At 48.7% G+C, this 15,080-nt stretch overlaps 1 protein-coding gene across 1 annotated transcript in view; it reads left to right on the top strand.

Moving 5' to 3' along the window:
- The first annotated feature begins 1,978 nt into the window (after nt 1–1,978).
- The window catches only part of LOC138751930 (pituitary adenylate cyclase-activating polypeptide type I receptor-like), an 88,519-nt gene continuing 75,417 nt past the window's right edge, over nt 1,979–15,080 (top strand). Inside the window, exons 1-5 of the mRNA XM_069914920.1 lie at nt 1,979–2,076; nt 3,668–3,777; nt 8,608–8,705; nt 10,739–10,871; nt 14,850–15,003. Of these exons, the coding sequence (XP_069771021.1) occupies nt 1,980–2,076; nt 3,668–3,777; nt 8,608–8,705; nt 10,739–10,871; nt 14,850–15,003 (592 nt within the window). The 5' untranslated portion in view covers nt 1,979. The remainder of the gene's footprint in view (nt 2,077–3,667; nt 3,778–8,607; nt 8,706–10,738; nt 10,872–14,849; nt 15,004–15,080) is intronic.

Here is a 15,080-nt window from a genome sequence, read left to right as displayed (position 1 = left end):
AAATACAAAGGCATGAAGTCTGATATTCAAAAGATTAAAAGGCTGATTTCATTTTAATGCATAAATAGGCACTAGACTTTTTTTTTACATTCGTTTGTCGACACTTTCACATCCTTGACTTTCTTGGCAGACTGCCATTGGGAGCGAAAATTGGAATGTGTGGGAGGGTACTTAACCTCCTGGCTGGTGTGCAGTTCAGAACGACTCCATCTTTCCGTAAAGCAGGAGACAGAGTGTTTATTCTTGTCAGATAATAACAATGGAAGAGGAGGCTCAACGTGGGAGCGTCAATGGGTCTGGAAGGAGCAAGGATATGTTAGGAAGTATGTGAACCTCCCCCACGAGCAATCCAGCCCATCCCTCCGTCGCATCCATCTTAGGCACCTGGATGCAAGAAAAAGGGGGGAAGAGTCTTTTGAACGTCCCTATTGTACCAGCCTCCACCACCCCCCACCCCCCCAGCAATGCATTCCGGGCACCCACCACTCTCTGTGTCTATATTGGGGGGGGTATGACAAAGGGGGGGGATGTGCAACAGAGGGGAGGGAGTGGATGGAGATGTGAGATGGAGGGGAGGGTGTGAAACAGAGGGGGGGTGTGCAAAGGAGTGGGGAGGGTGTGTGACGTGGGTGTGCCACAGAGGGGAAGGAGAATATGTGATGGAGGGGAAGGAGGTGTGAGACAGAGGGGAGGGGAGGGGGGTGTGAGACAGAGGGGAGGGTGTGAGATGGAGGGGTGGGGTGTGCGACAGAGGGGAGGGAGGGAGGGAAGGGGGATGTGTGATGGAGGAGACGGGGAGAGAGGGGAGGAGGCATGTGACATGGAAATAGGTATGTAACAGAGGGGGGGGCGAGGTGTGTGATGGAGTGGGTGTGTGATGGTCTGAGCCACATTCACAAGTCTCTGAAATTTCTTGTGGTCCTTGTTAGAGCAGTTTCCATCCCACACGGTGATGAACCCTGACAGGATGCTCTCAACGGTGCCCCTGTAGGCACTGTTCAGGGGTGCAGGTAACATGCTGAATTTCTTCAAGGCCCTGATGAAGTAGAGGAGCTGGAGCCCAGTATTGGCCATTGCATCAATATGGTTTGTGACAGCTGGTCGAGATGCTGGCATCTTAGCACTGTAAGCTGTCCCTATGCCCCCTTCAGCACCATTGCTGCAGGCAGGGGAGTGAACTCCACCCATCTTCTGGAAGTCTTCCCAACCTGGCTTCATCACCTGGTTCCATTCTAACATCTGCCAGCCCGCTGTCTCACCCCTCCCTCTGCAATACTCAAGCGTGCTGAAGAATCTCAGCAGATCGTGCAGCATCCACAGGAAGTGGAGAGTGTTTCACTTCCTGTGGATGCAGCGTGACCCGTTGAGTTTTAGTTGAGAGCATAGTAACTGCCCATTTTAGCCCACAAACCCATGCTGCCCAATTAACCTAAAACCTTCGGTACATTTTGAAGGGTGGGAGGAAACTGGAGCCCCCGGAGGAAACTCGTGCAGACACGGGGAGAATGTACAAACTACACTAATCGTTTCTCCAGCGCTGTGATCAGTCAGGGATTGCTTAAGGTGAGATGTGGGTGGGAAGGGAAGGTTGAGAATCACTGATCTGGACCCAATTGTGACTGAAATATTTGGCTTGAGAAAAATTGTCATTGGGCCCATTTCCTTTGGAGTTCTGAAACCATGCACATAACGAGTCAATGAGGGACGATTAAAACAGTGGTTTTCAACCTTCCCTTCCCACCCACATCCCACCTTAAGTAATCCCTGACTAATCACAAAGCACTGATGGCATAGGGATTACTTAAAGTGGGATGTGAGTGGGGAAAAAAAAAGGTTGAGAACCACTGCCTTAAACCTATGTCCTCTGGATACTGATACTTTGGGGCGTTCACCCGATCAACTCGTCTCCTGATATCCTCCAGGTATTTTTTTCTGCTTATGGTATCATCTTGTTCCTTCTCTCCGCAGATTGCCCTGGGATGTGGGACAACATCACCTGCTGGCCCAATGCTAACTTGGGAGATGTTGTTTCTGTCACCTGCCCTGGATTCTTCAAGTTCCTGAATAGTGACAACGGTAGGAACACACCACCTGTAACATGACACAGTAGAAGCTCAAACTCTGTGGGCAATTGTGACCAACTTGGCCAGTATCGAGGGGTTGGGCCGAAGGGCCAGTTCCATGCTATGCCACTCCATGACTCTTGTAAGTCACAAACCTTGCCCCTGCTACCTCTCCTGCTAATTTAAAAATATAATTTGGACTTAGAGCACGATAACAGGCCCTTCCGGCCCACAAGGCTGTGCCGCCCAATTACTCCCAATGAACCTGCACGTTTTTCATAGGGTTAGAGGAAGGAATGCACGCAGCTTATCGGGGGGGGGGGGGGGGGGATGGTGGGTACAAACTCCTCACGGACAGCGGCATTTTTGAACCCCGGTCACAGATGCTGTTATAGCATCACACTGACCACTACGCTGATCGTTGACATTGGACTCCTCTTTGGCTTTGTGTTGGAAGAACTCACAGACAGTGGAACGCCTTTACAGTACCAGGTATCAGGGTTCGAATCCTGCGCAGTCCACAAGGATTTTGTATGTTTTACCCGTGTCTCTGCGTGGATTTTCCCCGGGAGCTCCGGTTTCATCCACTGTTCAAAAATGTACCAGGGGTGTAGGTTAATGGGGTGTAAATTGGGCGGCACAGACTTGTTACCATGCTGTATATCTAAATTTAACGACCATTAAACTCCGTGTGCCCTCTTCTCACTCAGAATCCATCCAGTGTGGATGAGAAGCAGCAACAGGATCCCAGCCCTGCTCTGCCATCTAGTGGCTGATCTAATTACAAGCACTTGACTCAAGCCCACCCCCTCATGTGCACCATCCTGCTTGTCAAAACGACCTCCCTCTCCATCCTACGGAACCATCACATAGGTAGTCCCTTTTTCCTGCATTTGGCCCATATCTCTCTCAACCTTCCCCACCTCCCTTCCACCCTTTGCATGTTCTGATTGTCCCCGTCTCTACCACTTCCTCTGGCAGCTCGTTGCATGGATCGGTGCGGAGAAAGTGCCCCTCAGGTCCCTTTTAAACCTTTCCTTCCATCGAGGACGTGGTCGCACTCAGAACCTTATTCCAACCCTTGCTCATCCTTTCTACTTCTGTCTTCATCTACAGATTGAGCAGCGTCTTTTCCCACAAAGATTCCACTTTCTGCCTGGCACTTTTATTCCCATTCCCCTGTTTAAATTTTTCCCCCCTTCCCACAAGGATTTCGTCCCCTCCAATTCAGATGCAAACCATCCTGTCGGTACAGGTCCCACCTTCATTAGAATGAGCCAGAAACCTTCCTCCTACACAGGGTCTTCAGCCACGAGCTGATCTGCCCTATCCTCATATTTCTACCCTCACCAGCACGTGGCACGGCTACCAATCCTGAGATCACCACCCTGGAGGTCCTGGCCTTGAACTTCACACCCTAACTCCCTGAACTCACTCTGCAGCAGCTCATCACCCTCCCTGACCACATCATTAGTCCTCACATGGACCTCGATATGTGGCTGCTTACCGACCCCACTGGAGAACGCTGTGACCCCTCCCCCCCCCCCCCCCCGAGCCGAGACATCCCTGGCTCCATCTTCTCATCTTCATCCTCCTGTGTTCAGTTGTAGGGATCATCTACAGGAACTGTACTTACGAAGGGTGGACGGAAACCATTCCCCATTACTACGATGCGTGTGGAGTTGACGAAAATATCACCGAGCCCGAAGACCAGGTAATCCCGTTCACCTCTTGACGGTGCTTGTCCAAGTGCTGATGGTTTCAATCTCCTCCCGGCCCCTGTCCCACGAGGCAACACTCCCGGTAATTGGAACCACTGCCTCACTGTGTTGTGACCCAGCGACATGGGGGAGAGATCTCCTTGAAACCTACAAAACATTGAATGGGTTGGGAGTTGATCTTTCCAGTGATGGGAGAGTCTGGCACTAGAGGGTGCAGCCTCAGAATCAAACAAAAGCTTCCCTTTAGAACAGAGGTGAGGAGAAATTACCTCACCTTAAGGGTGGTGAACATGTGGAATTTGTTTCCACAGAAGACAGTGGAGTCCATGTCATTGGGTAGATTTAAAGTAGAGGTTGATTTGTTCTTGATTAGTCAGGGTGTCAAAGATTAGGGGGGGGGGGCGTGAAGAAGGCCTACGGGTTGCTGGGATTCATTAGTTGGGGGATTTAGTTCAAACGAAAAGTTGTCATGTTGCAACTCTACAAATCTCTGGTGAGACCACAATTAGAGCATTGTGTTCAGTTCTGGTCACCTCATTACAGGAAGGACATGGAAGCTGTGGAGAGGGCGCAGAGGAGATTTACTTGGATGTTCCCTGGATTGGAAAATAAGTCTTGTGAGGCAAGGTTGGCAGAGCTGGGACTTTTCTCTTTGGAGCAAAGAAGGATGAGAAGAGACTTGATAGAGGTCGACAGGATTCTGAGAGGCATAGATAGGATGGATGGCCAGTCTCTGTTTCCCAGGGAAGGAGTAGCAAACACCAGAGGACATGTGTACAATGTGAAGGGAGGGAAGTTTGGGGGAGATATCAGAGGTAGGTTTATTAGACAGAGAGTTGTGGGTGCCTGGAATGCCTTGCCAGGGATGGTGGTGGAGGCTGGAACATTAGGGGCATTTAAGAGACAGGCACATGGATGGAAATCAAATAGAGGGTTAAGTTCTTGATCCTCCAAAATATTCCGTATGGACTTCAAACTGGAGGTGGGGGTAGGGTGGGCTAAAGGAGGTTTAGCAGGGTTTTTTTGGTGGGAATATATAGATTGGCACCACATCGAGGGCTGAAGGGTCTGTACTGTGCTGTAATGTTCTATGTTCTAAGGCTGGAGAACGAGGTTGAAAGGGAAAATCCATCAGCCGTGATTCGAATGGTGGAGCAGACTCGATGGGCTGAATGGCCTAATTCTGCTCCTATCTTTTATGGCCTTCGATAGTTTAGTGATTCACCTGATCTTCTTGCTTGTTGTGAAAATCGCTCTCCCCCCAGCACCCCCTTAGCAGAGCGCTCCATGTCCCAACCACCCTCGGATGGCCTCGAAGGTTCTAACTCCTCAACCTACCCCATACAGCCCTGATCAAGATCGGAAGGGCTCAATGCAGGCCAAGTCAATTCAATACAGCACAGAAGCAGACCCTTTTGGCCCTCGAGCCCGTGCTGTCCAATTACACCCAATTGACCTGCAAGCCGGTGCATTTTGAACGGTGGGAGGAAACCAGAGCACCCTGAAGAAAGCCACACAGACACAAGGAGAACGTGCAAACTCCTTACAGACAGCACTGCTGGCGCTGCAACAGCGTTGAGCTAACCAAAGGATGACAGGTTCTTGAATGGCTAAATTCTACTCCTCCATTCCAACAGTTTCCTGGTCTTTGACCCCAAAACTTTACACTTGTTTGCCCTGTAAAGACACAAAAAGAGGGGGCTACTAGTCCAGTGGTCCTACCAAGGGAGAGAAAGAGAACCAGAAGGGATATTGAGTGTCCATAGATTTCACCACCCTCTCCAATACTGCTGCTTCCACCACCCCCATATCCTCTATAGCCCCCCCAGCCTCCTGCCCAGTCTGGCGGTGTACATGAAGCTTTGATGTTTTACTGTCTGACACGATTGGAATTATGGTTAGGAGAAAACTCCTCTGTCAAAGTTCAGATTTATTTATTTATTGTGCATTTAGACATACAGCACGGTGACAGGCCAATTTGACCCATGAGTCAATTTACACCCAATTAACCTGTACATTTTTAACGGTGGGAGGAAACCACTGGGGAAAACCCATGCAGTCACGGGGAGAGTGTACAAACTCCTTACAGACCGCACGGGATTCAAAGGCCAGTCCCGCTTGTTGGCGCTGTAAAAGGCGTTGCGCTAACCGTGTCAGGGCACAAACATAACATGACACAACCGTGAGATTCTTTTTCCTGTGGATCAGGCAGAATTTCTACTTATAAGTAGAAATCTGTACTCATGAAAAGATACATATACAAAAGAGAGAAATGTCAACAGACTGACTGTGCAATACAGAAAAATATACTCAATTATAAATAATGTGCAAATAAGAGTCCTTAAATGAGTCTCTGATTGAGTTTGTTGTTGAGGAATCTGATGGTGGAGGGGTAGCAGCTGTTCCGGAATCTGGTGGTGCGAGTCTTGTGGCACCAATACCTCTTTCCTGATGGCAGCAGTGAGAACAGTTTATTTTATCTATAGAGCACATTTAAAACAACTTGCGTTGACCAAAGTGCAGTACAGAATAAATTGAATACGAAAGGTTAGAACACACTGTAACAACCAGGTGCACGAGGAGGACTCAAAACACTAGGGAATAGATCCTTCAACCTAGATCTAAAAGAACTGATGTACGGGGCCGATTTGAGGAATGTTGTTCCACAGTTTGGGGGCCTGCAGTAGCGAAGGTGCGATCTCCCCTGAGCTTACTCTTTGAGTGCGGAGCAGCCAAGAGCCCCAAGTTAGCCGACCTGAGGGGTCTTGAAGTGGAATAAGGAGTTAGGAGATCTGTCGTGTAAGAGGGGGCTAGCCCGTTAAGGGCTTTACAGACAAACAGGAGAACTTTAAACTCAATTCTGAGCCGTACTGGCAGCCAATGGAGGGAGGTCAGAATAGGGGTGATAGGGTCCCTCTTCTTGGCTTCTGTCAGGAGCCTGGCTGAACAAGAGAGATGTCCCCCTTTTTTTCGGCCATCTCTTGTGTTCCCCCACACCTTGATGAAGGGCTCAGGCCCGAAACGTTGCTAATGTTTCCTCACCTTTGCTACATAAAGGCACTGTTTGACCTGTTGAGTTTCTCCAGCATTTGTTTGTTTTTTTCTCACTTAACCACGGTGTCAACAGAATCCTGTGTTTTACCTGAGGTTTAATGAGGGGAGATTAAGTTATCAAGACAATTGGAGATAATTGTTGGTAGAATTAGGGGGACCAAATAGGATGACCTCAAATTTGCTGTCAGAAGTTTGAGCCATCCGACACTTTATGTCCTTTAGACATTTAGTGAGGCTGGTTCCCTTTGATTGGTCATTAGGTTTCAAGGGGAGACTGGCTGAGGATCCTGGTGTGGATCGTTGATAATCGCTACTGTTCCCTGGCGGCATCATTCCATGTCGATGTTCCCAGTGGTGAGGAGAATTTTTTTTTTGCCTGCTCAGAGATGCTGGTGCCGCCATACTAGGCTGGTCAGGACACTTGAACTACGCATCTGTAGAAGTTTGCCAAGCTTTTTTCTTAATATCATACCGAACCTCCGCAAACTCCTGAGAATGTGGAGGCACTGATGTGCTTTCTTCGATGAAATTTGGGCGCGGGGTCCAGGAAAGGTCCTCCGAGGTCGTGACCCCCCCAGGAATTTAAATTTGCTCACCCTCTTCACTTCTGATTTCCCCCCCCCCCCCCCACCATGGATCATACACCTCTGGTTTTCCTTGTCTAATTAGCTCCTGTAGACTGTGGAAAACAAACCGACTGGCTGCATCACAGCCCGGTTGGGAATTCTAGTGCCCAGGGGTAGCAAACACAGCCAGGCCCATCACAGGCTTCGACCTCCCATCCATTGCAGACGCCTATCTGAGGGTTCCCTGCCACCCCGCTCACAACCACTTCTCACTGCTCCCTTCCGACAGAAGGTGCAAAAGCCTGAAGACTATAATTTTCTTTTCAACAACTAAGAGGCTCCTTAACCTTGTGGTGTTACCCTAATCATGGACTGCCCTGACTCCATAATAGGGCTGTCTGCACGATTATAAAGTCACGTTCGTGATCGACCATGGGTATTGCGCCTCTGGTTTGACTGTGGCGATTGAGGCTGATCCTAGATTATAACCAGTAACTGCTGCTTCCCTTGTTTGTCTGACACTCTAAAGCGAAGCTGGAGTGGCCTCTCCGGGGCACAAGCAGGATAGAGTTGATAAGGAGATCCATCTGTTGACAATGTAGTGGAACACCCCCCCCCCCCCACCCCCTTCGTGCTAATGGGAGGTACAAGGAATAAGGAAATTCAACACCGTTTGGTGCCAGCATCATCGCAGGAGCTCGCGGGCTGGTGCTGGGTATAGCAGGCAGCCGCCTCCGGATTTTTCCCTGGGGTTTACTCCCACAGCCTTTCCCGTGAGTGGGTTTAGTCACAAGGCAGCGGGGGGTTTGGAATTGGAGATTTCCCTCTCCTAGATGAGTTGCCATCTGTGGTTAGCGAGGCCCATCTGCCTGGAGCAACTGGTTTCAAGGCGCCAGTGGCCCTCCTTCTCCTGTCAGTGAGAACACCTCCGCTGTGCATAAGAACTAGGCCCCACGCGTGAAGGCCAGGGGTTGGGCTTGGTTGTCCGAGGCTGTGTGAGTAACACGCCACGAAGAGCATTTGTGTAGCAGTGGGAGCGCGTCCCCATGACCACCCTTCGGCCATGACAACCTTCAGAGCTCTTATTGTATTGATTAATTTAATTCATTTTGTTTATTGGTGTCGTTTTTGATTACATATTCGCTGCAGCAAGTAAGAATTTGGCACAAGGTGTAAACATGTAAACATCATTCCCTCCTGCAGGAGATGTACTACGTCTCGGTCAAAGCCCTCTACACGGTTGGTTACAGCACCTCCCTGGTTTCCCTGGTCATTGCCATGATTATACTCTGCCGGTTCAGGTAAGATTATTCTCCAGTAATGTCCACATGCCCCCTCCCCACTCTCTCCACCTCCATCCCCTCTCCTCCCATCCTCCTCCTCTCCACCAATTACCCTCTCCACCCCCACACGTCCCCCCACATCTTCTCCCCTCTCTCCATCCTCCAACTCACTCTTTCCCATCCACTATCTCCAGCCCCCAATCTCCCTCTCCAACCTGTCTCCATATCCCTCTTCTCCATCCCCCACAATCCTCTCTGCACCCTCACCTGTCTTTCCTTCCTAACTCTCTCCACCCCAATCTTCCTCTCCAACCCCCTCTCCAAGCCCCCTTCCAGCCCACCCCCTCTCTACCCTTCAATTTCTCTCTCCAACTCCTCTTTAAACCCCCTCCCCACCCCCATCTCCCTATCCAACTCCCCTCCATAACCCTCTTCACCCCACCCCCTCTCCATTCCACTCCTTCTCCACCCCCAATCTTCCTCTCTGAAGCCTTTCCACACCACCCACTCCCCTGCACCCCTTTTCCCTCTCCCAATATCCCCCTCTCCATCCCCCCACTCTGCTCCTCTGCACATCCACCTCCTCTCCACCCCATAATCTCCCTTTCCAACCCCTTTCCCCCCACTTCTCTACCTCACGCCCCCTTGGCACTTGGAATTACATCCACATGAAGCCACGAAACATGGGGACTCTCAGCAAGTCTGGCAGCCTGTGTGGGAGGGGAAACCGAGGCCACGCTTCCACGGCAAGCCCCAATGGGTTCCCACAGAGGCCGTTACACCTGCTGAGCATTCCCAGTCAGTCTTGTCCTCAGATTTACGGCATCTGCATTATTTTACTTTACGTATCATGCGAAGGAACGCCGTGTCACTCTTGTTGTCCAAGTGACACGGGCTCTTTGGCCCCGCACGTTCATGCTGGCGAACTTGAGCTGGTCTCATTTGCCTGTGTTCAGCCCACGTCCGTCTCAACCTTTTCTATCCATCTACCTGCCAAACATTACAAATGCGGCTGCCTCTACCACTTCCTTCATCAGCTGGTTCCACACATCTACCAGGTCTCTGTTCAATCTCACCCCCTTAAATTGATCCCCTGTGGTATATGGAACCTAAAACAGAACATTACAGCACAGTCCAGGCCCTTCAACCCACCATGTAGTACTGACCTATAGAAACTTACTCCACAACAATCTAATCCTTCCCTCCCTCACACCCATAACCTTCTATTTCTCTTACATCCAGATGCTGTTTAAGAATCGTTTGAATGTCCCTGTTGAACCAGCCTCCACCACCACTTCTGGCAATACATTCCAGACACCCATCACTCTCTGTGTGTAAAAACCGTACCTCTGACATCTCCCCTAAAATTTCCTCCACTCACCTAAAACATATGTCCTCTCTATTAGTTCATTTAAATCGGTGCAAACTAGAAGGGCCGATATGGCCTGTTTCCATACTGCATTTGTTATATGGTTATATGGTTATATATCTGGTATTACCCTGGGAAAATGGTGCTGACTGTCTGCCCTGTCGAAGCCTCTCATGATCCTGCAGACCTCTATTAAGTCACCTCTCATCCATCGTCACTCCAAAGAGAAAAGCCCCAATTCCCAATCCAAGCCACATCCTGGTAAGTCTCCTTTGGACCCTCTCCACAGCTTCCACATCCTTCCTATAACGAGAAACTGAACACAATATTCCAAAGATGGCCTGACCAGAATTTTACAGAGCTGCAACATTTCCCTATGGTTCTTGAACTCAATCCCCCAACTAATGATGGCCAACCTTCTCAACTACCCTATCAATTTACATGACCAGTCCTAGACTCTCGACCCTTTGGGAAAGGACTGTGACCACTGACCTTGTCTCTACCCCTCTTGATTCCATAAACCTTCACAAGGTCTCTCCTCAATCTCCTATGTCCAAGCTGATCCAACCTCTGTCTAAATGAATCAGGAGTTGGGCCTTTCCATAGGGAGCAGAGGGTCCCAAACATGGGGAGTAGGTTTTCCTCCTTGCTTCCCACCTCAGTAACCACCTCTCCCTTTCAGGAAGCTTCAGTGCACCCGGAACTACATCCACATGAACCTCTTTGTCTCCTTCATCCTGCGAGCCATCTCGGTCTTCATCAAGGACGCTATCCTGTACTCGGAGGACACGGTCTATCACTGTTCCATCACCACGGTGAGATGGCGGAGTTCTCGGAGGGAGATCTGGAAGGGTGGGGATTGGGATTTGGGTTGAGAGGGGGCTTGTTTCCAATAGAAGGTGCGAAGGGTCGACAATGGCCTGGAGAGAGATGGGAGTTAGCATGGGCAACTATCTGGGGATCGCGACATTTATTAGCCATCCACAATTGCCCATGTGAGGGCAGTGGTGAACTGCCATCTTGGAGATGGTGGTAAAGAGGGTGCAGAGAAGGTTTACTAAAATGATACCTGGATTGGAGGGGTTAGCATATGAGGAATGGTTGTCAGCACTCGGACAGGGCATGTTAAAGTAGAGCAAGACTAGGAGAGGCCTCATTAGAGGCATTTTGAGTGCTGAAAGGCCTGAGCAGAGTAGATGAGGCAGGGATGTTTCCCATGGTCTGGGAGTCTGGGACAAGGAGGCACAACTTCAGGATAAAAGGGCGTCAATTTATAACTGAGACGTGGAAACGTTTCTTTCGTCAGAGGGTTGTGAGTCTGTGGAACTTGTTGCAAGAGGTGGCTATAGAGCGAGGTCATTGGGTGCTCCAGATTCCTCCAAAGCAGATGGAGTTTGTAGGTTTATTGGAAGGGCCTGTGACTATGTGGTACATCTAAATTTAAAATTTAAATAGTGGGCATGGAGACACAGTTTGTGGAATCTGGAACAATAAAAAAAGAATTTGATCTGGTTTTCAATAGTTGAAGATCCCCCCCCCCCCCACCCCGTAGCTCTGCCAGCCCTCAAGCCACTCTTCTACCTCCCCAGACCATCTCCATCCAGTCTTCTCGACTGATTCCATACTCCTTGACCTCCGTCTGCACGCTGAAGGTGGGAGCATAACTAGATGGTCCGACTTTCCAAAGTGGGGTCCTAAAAATGAGTCCCTGATTGAGTTTGTTGTTGAGGAGTCTGATGAAGGAGGGGGAGCAACTGTTCCCGAACCTAGTGGAGTGAGTCTTGGGGCACCTCCACCTCTTTTCTGATGGCAGCAGCAAGAACAGAGTGTGGGCTGGGTGGTGTGGATCCTTAATGATCGCTGCTGCTCTCTGTAGATGTTCATGATGTTGGGGAGTTTTTTTCCCATGATGTCCTGGGCTGTGTCCATTACCTTTTGGAAGGCTTTATGCTCAGGGGTATTGGTGTCTCCATACCAGACTGTGATGCAGCCAGTCAGCATACTTTCCACCATACATCTGTAGAAATTTGCCAGGGTTTCTGGTGTCATACCAAACCTCTGCAAATTCCTGAGGAAGTAGAGATGCTGACGTGCTTTCTTCATGATGCCATAAGTGTATTGGGTCCAGGAAAGACCTCTGAGATAATGACTCCAAAGAACTTAAATTTGCTCACCTTCTCCACCTCTGATTCCCCCAATGCACACCTCTGGTTTTCCCTTCCTCAAGTCTACAATCTGCTACTTAGCCTTGGTGACATTGAATTTGAATTTGAATCCTTGTTAGTGGTGTAGCAGTGGTCAAGTGTGTTTGGTCCCCTGGGGGTTGCAGAAGATGTGCTGATGGGAGTTTGGGACAATCTTCTTTCCGCTGGTCTGGTGGAAGTCCTTGACGATGACTGAGAAGCCTGTAGATGACACTTTCCACATCTTTCCTATGTCCCAATTTCAAAATATGTCATCTTCTAAGAAACATAAGCTTCGATATTCCGAATTACAATCTTATCACTCCAATAAACCAAATTTTGTAATTGTAGCTTCACATAGCCTTTAATTCATTAATAGAACCATTTTGCATAACTTCATATCAAGATTTTTATAACAATAATTAACAATTAACAAAGAATTTGATTATGTTTAAATACATAATGATATAAGAAATGATTAAAACTAATAAGATGATAAGACGATGAGATAAGACGAAATCAAAAAGTATTTCGATGCTTACACCTCCTCCATGGTTCTTAGTAGACAGAGCATAAATTCCCCGTTCGCTCAGATATTACAACTTATGACATCATGGTAACTATGGTAACTCTACAATAAAATAATTTATCCTTAAAGGGATAGTCATAAAATTAACAAAAATCAAAATCACAAGGTTTTTCCTGATGGGGAAGTGAAGCTGGCTGGGGAGGAGAATGGATGGAATTCAGAGACCTCCACGTATGGGTGACAGGTAGAAACAGATGAGGGGTGGGCAGAGTACATGATTTCTTAACAGTGTGGAGTAACAGTGAGATCCTGGGGTCCAGGACACCGCACAAGCTGATTAAGTATGGCATGTTGGCCTTCAGTCGCTGGGGTTGAGTTTGAAAGCCATGAGGCAATTATGCAGCTCTTTAAAACTCTGGTTAGACCTTGGAGCATAATGGCGTCTCATTACAGGAAGGATGACGAAACTGTAGAGAGGGTGCAAAGGAGATTTACCGGGATATTGGCTGGATTGGAGAACTTGTCTTATGAAGCAAGTTTGACAGAGCTAGGGATTTTCTCTTGGGAGCAATGAAGGATGAGAGGTGACTTAATCGAGGTCAATAAAATTATGAGAGGCATAGATAGGGTGGGCAGTAGCAAACACTAGAGGGCATCAGTTTAAGGGAAGTGGAAGAAGGTAGATAATTTTTTTTTTTACACAGAGTGTAGGGTGCCTGGAATGCATTGCCAAGGGCTATTGTGGATGGTGGTACAAAAGAGGCACCATCGGGCACACAGAACTCAAAATGGTCAACCAGTTTACCTACCTCGGCTGCACCATTTCATCTGATGCAAGGATCGACAAAGAGATAGACAACAGACTCACCAAGGCAAATAGCGCCTTTGGAAGACTACACAAAAGAGTCTGGAAAAACAACCACCTGAATAAACACACAAAGATCAGCATTGTCATACCCACGCTCCTGTTTGGCTCCGAATCATGGGTCCTCTACCGGCATCACCTACGGCTCCTAGAACGCTTCTATCAGCGCTGTCTTCACTCTATCCTCAACATTCATTGGAATGACTTCATCACCAACATCGAAGTACTCAAGCTGGCAGAGTCTGCAAGCATCGAATCCATGCTGCTGAAGACCCAACTGCGCTGGGTGGGTCACGTCTCCAGAATGGAGGACCATCGCCTTCCCAAGATCGTGTTATATGGAGAGCTCTTCATTGGCCACCGAGACAGAGGTGCACCAAAGAAGAGGTACAAGGACTGGTTAAAAAGGCACGCCAACCAGTCTTCATCGAAGGGTCAGCAGTGGAAAGGGTCAAGACCTTCAAATTCCTGGGTGTCAACATCTCCAGGGATCTGTTCTGGAGCCTCCATGTCGATGCAATCAAGAAGTAGGCCCACCAGCGGTTGGACTTGGTGAGGTGTTTGAGGAGGTTTGATATGTCACTGAAGACTCTTGAAAACTTCTACAGGTGTGCAGTGGAGAGCAATCTGTCTGGTACGGAGGTGCCAATGCTCAGGACAAGAAAAAAAATCTCCAGAGGGTTGTTAACTCGCCCTGCGACATCACGGGCACCAGACTTCACTCCATCGACAACATCTACAAGAGGCGGTATCTGAAGAAAGCAGCCTCTATCCTCAAGGACCCCCATCACCCAGACCTTGCCCTCTTCACTCTGCTAGCATTGGGGAAAAAGGTGCAGGAGTCTGAAGACACACACCCAGTCGTACAGAAACAGCTTCTTCCCTTCTGCCTTCAGATATCTGAACGGACAATGAACCACAGACACGGCCTCGCTTTGTCTTCTTCCGCACTCAGTTTTTAAAATGCAATTTTTAAGTTTTGCACCTGAGACGCTGCCGCAAAACAACAAATCTCATGACATGTTCATGACAATAAATTCTGCTTCTGGATGTCAGGAAATTAGGGTGTGGGGTTGAAGTAGGGAAAGGTTGGATTGCTGTGGAGTAGGCTCATCATCGTGGGCTGAAGGGCCTGGACTGTATGGAATGTTCTATATTCTAATTACATCTTTCTCAATGAGTTCATGCTGAATAACAAGCCTCTTGATTCCGCCAGATCCAATGCAAGGCCATGATGGTGTTTTTACATTACTGTGTGATGTCCAACTACTTCTGGCTGTTTATCGAAGGACTCTACCTCTTCACCCTGCTCATCGAGACATTCTATCCGGAGCGCCGATATTTCTACTGGTACATCCTGATTGGATGGGGTGAGTGTCCGTGGGGAAATGCTGCAATCCCCCACTGCTTCCGAGGTGGTGTTGCACACAATTCCACATTTCCCATT

The sequence above is a fragment of the Narcine bancroftii genome, chromosome 1 (genome assembly GCF_036971445.1).
Source record: "Narcine bancroftii isolate sNarBan1 chromosome 1, sNarBan1.hap1, whole genome shotgun sequence".
Lineage (NCBI taxonomy): Eukaryota > Metazoa > Chordata > Chondrichthyes > Torpediniformes > Narcinidae > Narcine > Narcine bancroftii.
Note: the sequence above shows the minus strand (reverse complement) of the source record. Positions and strands in the feature narration are given on the sequence as shown.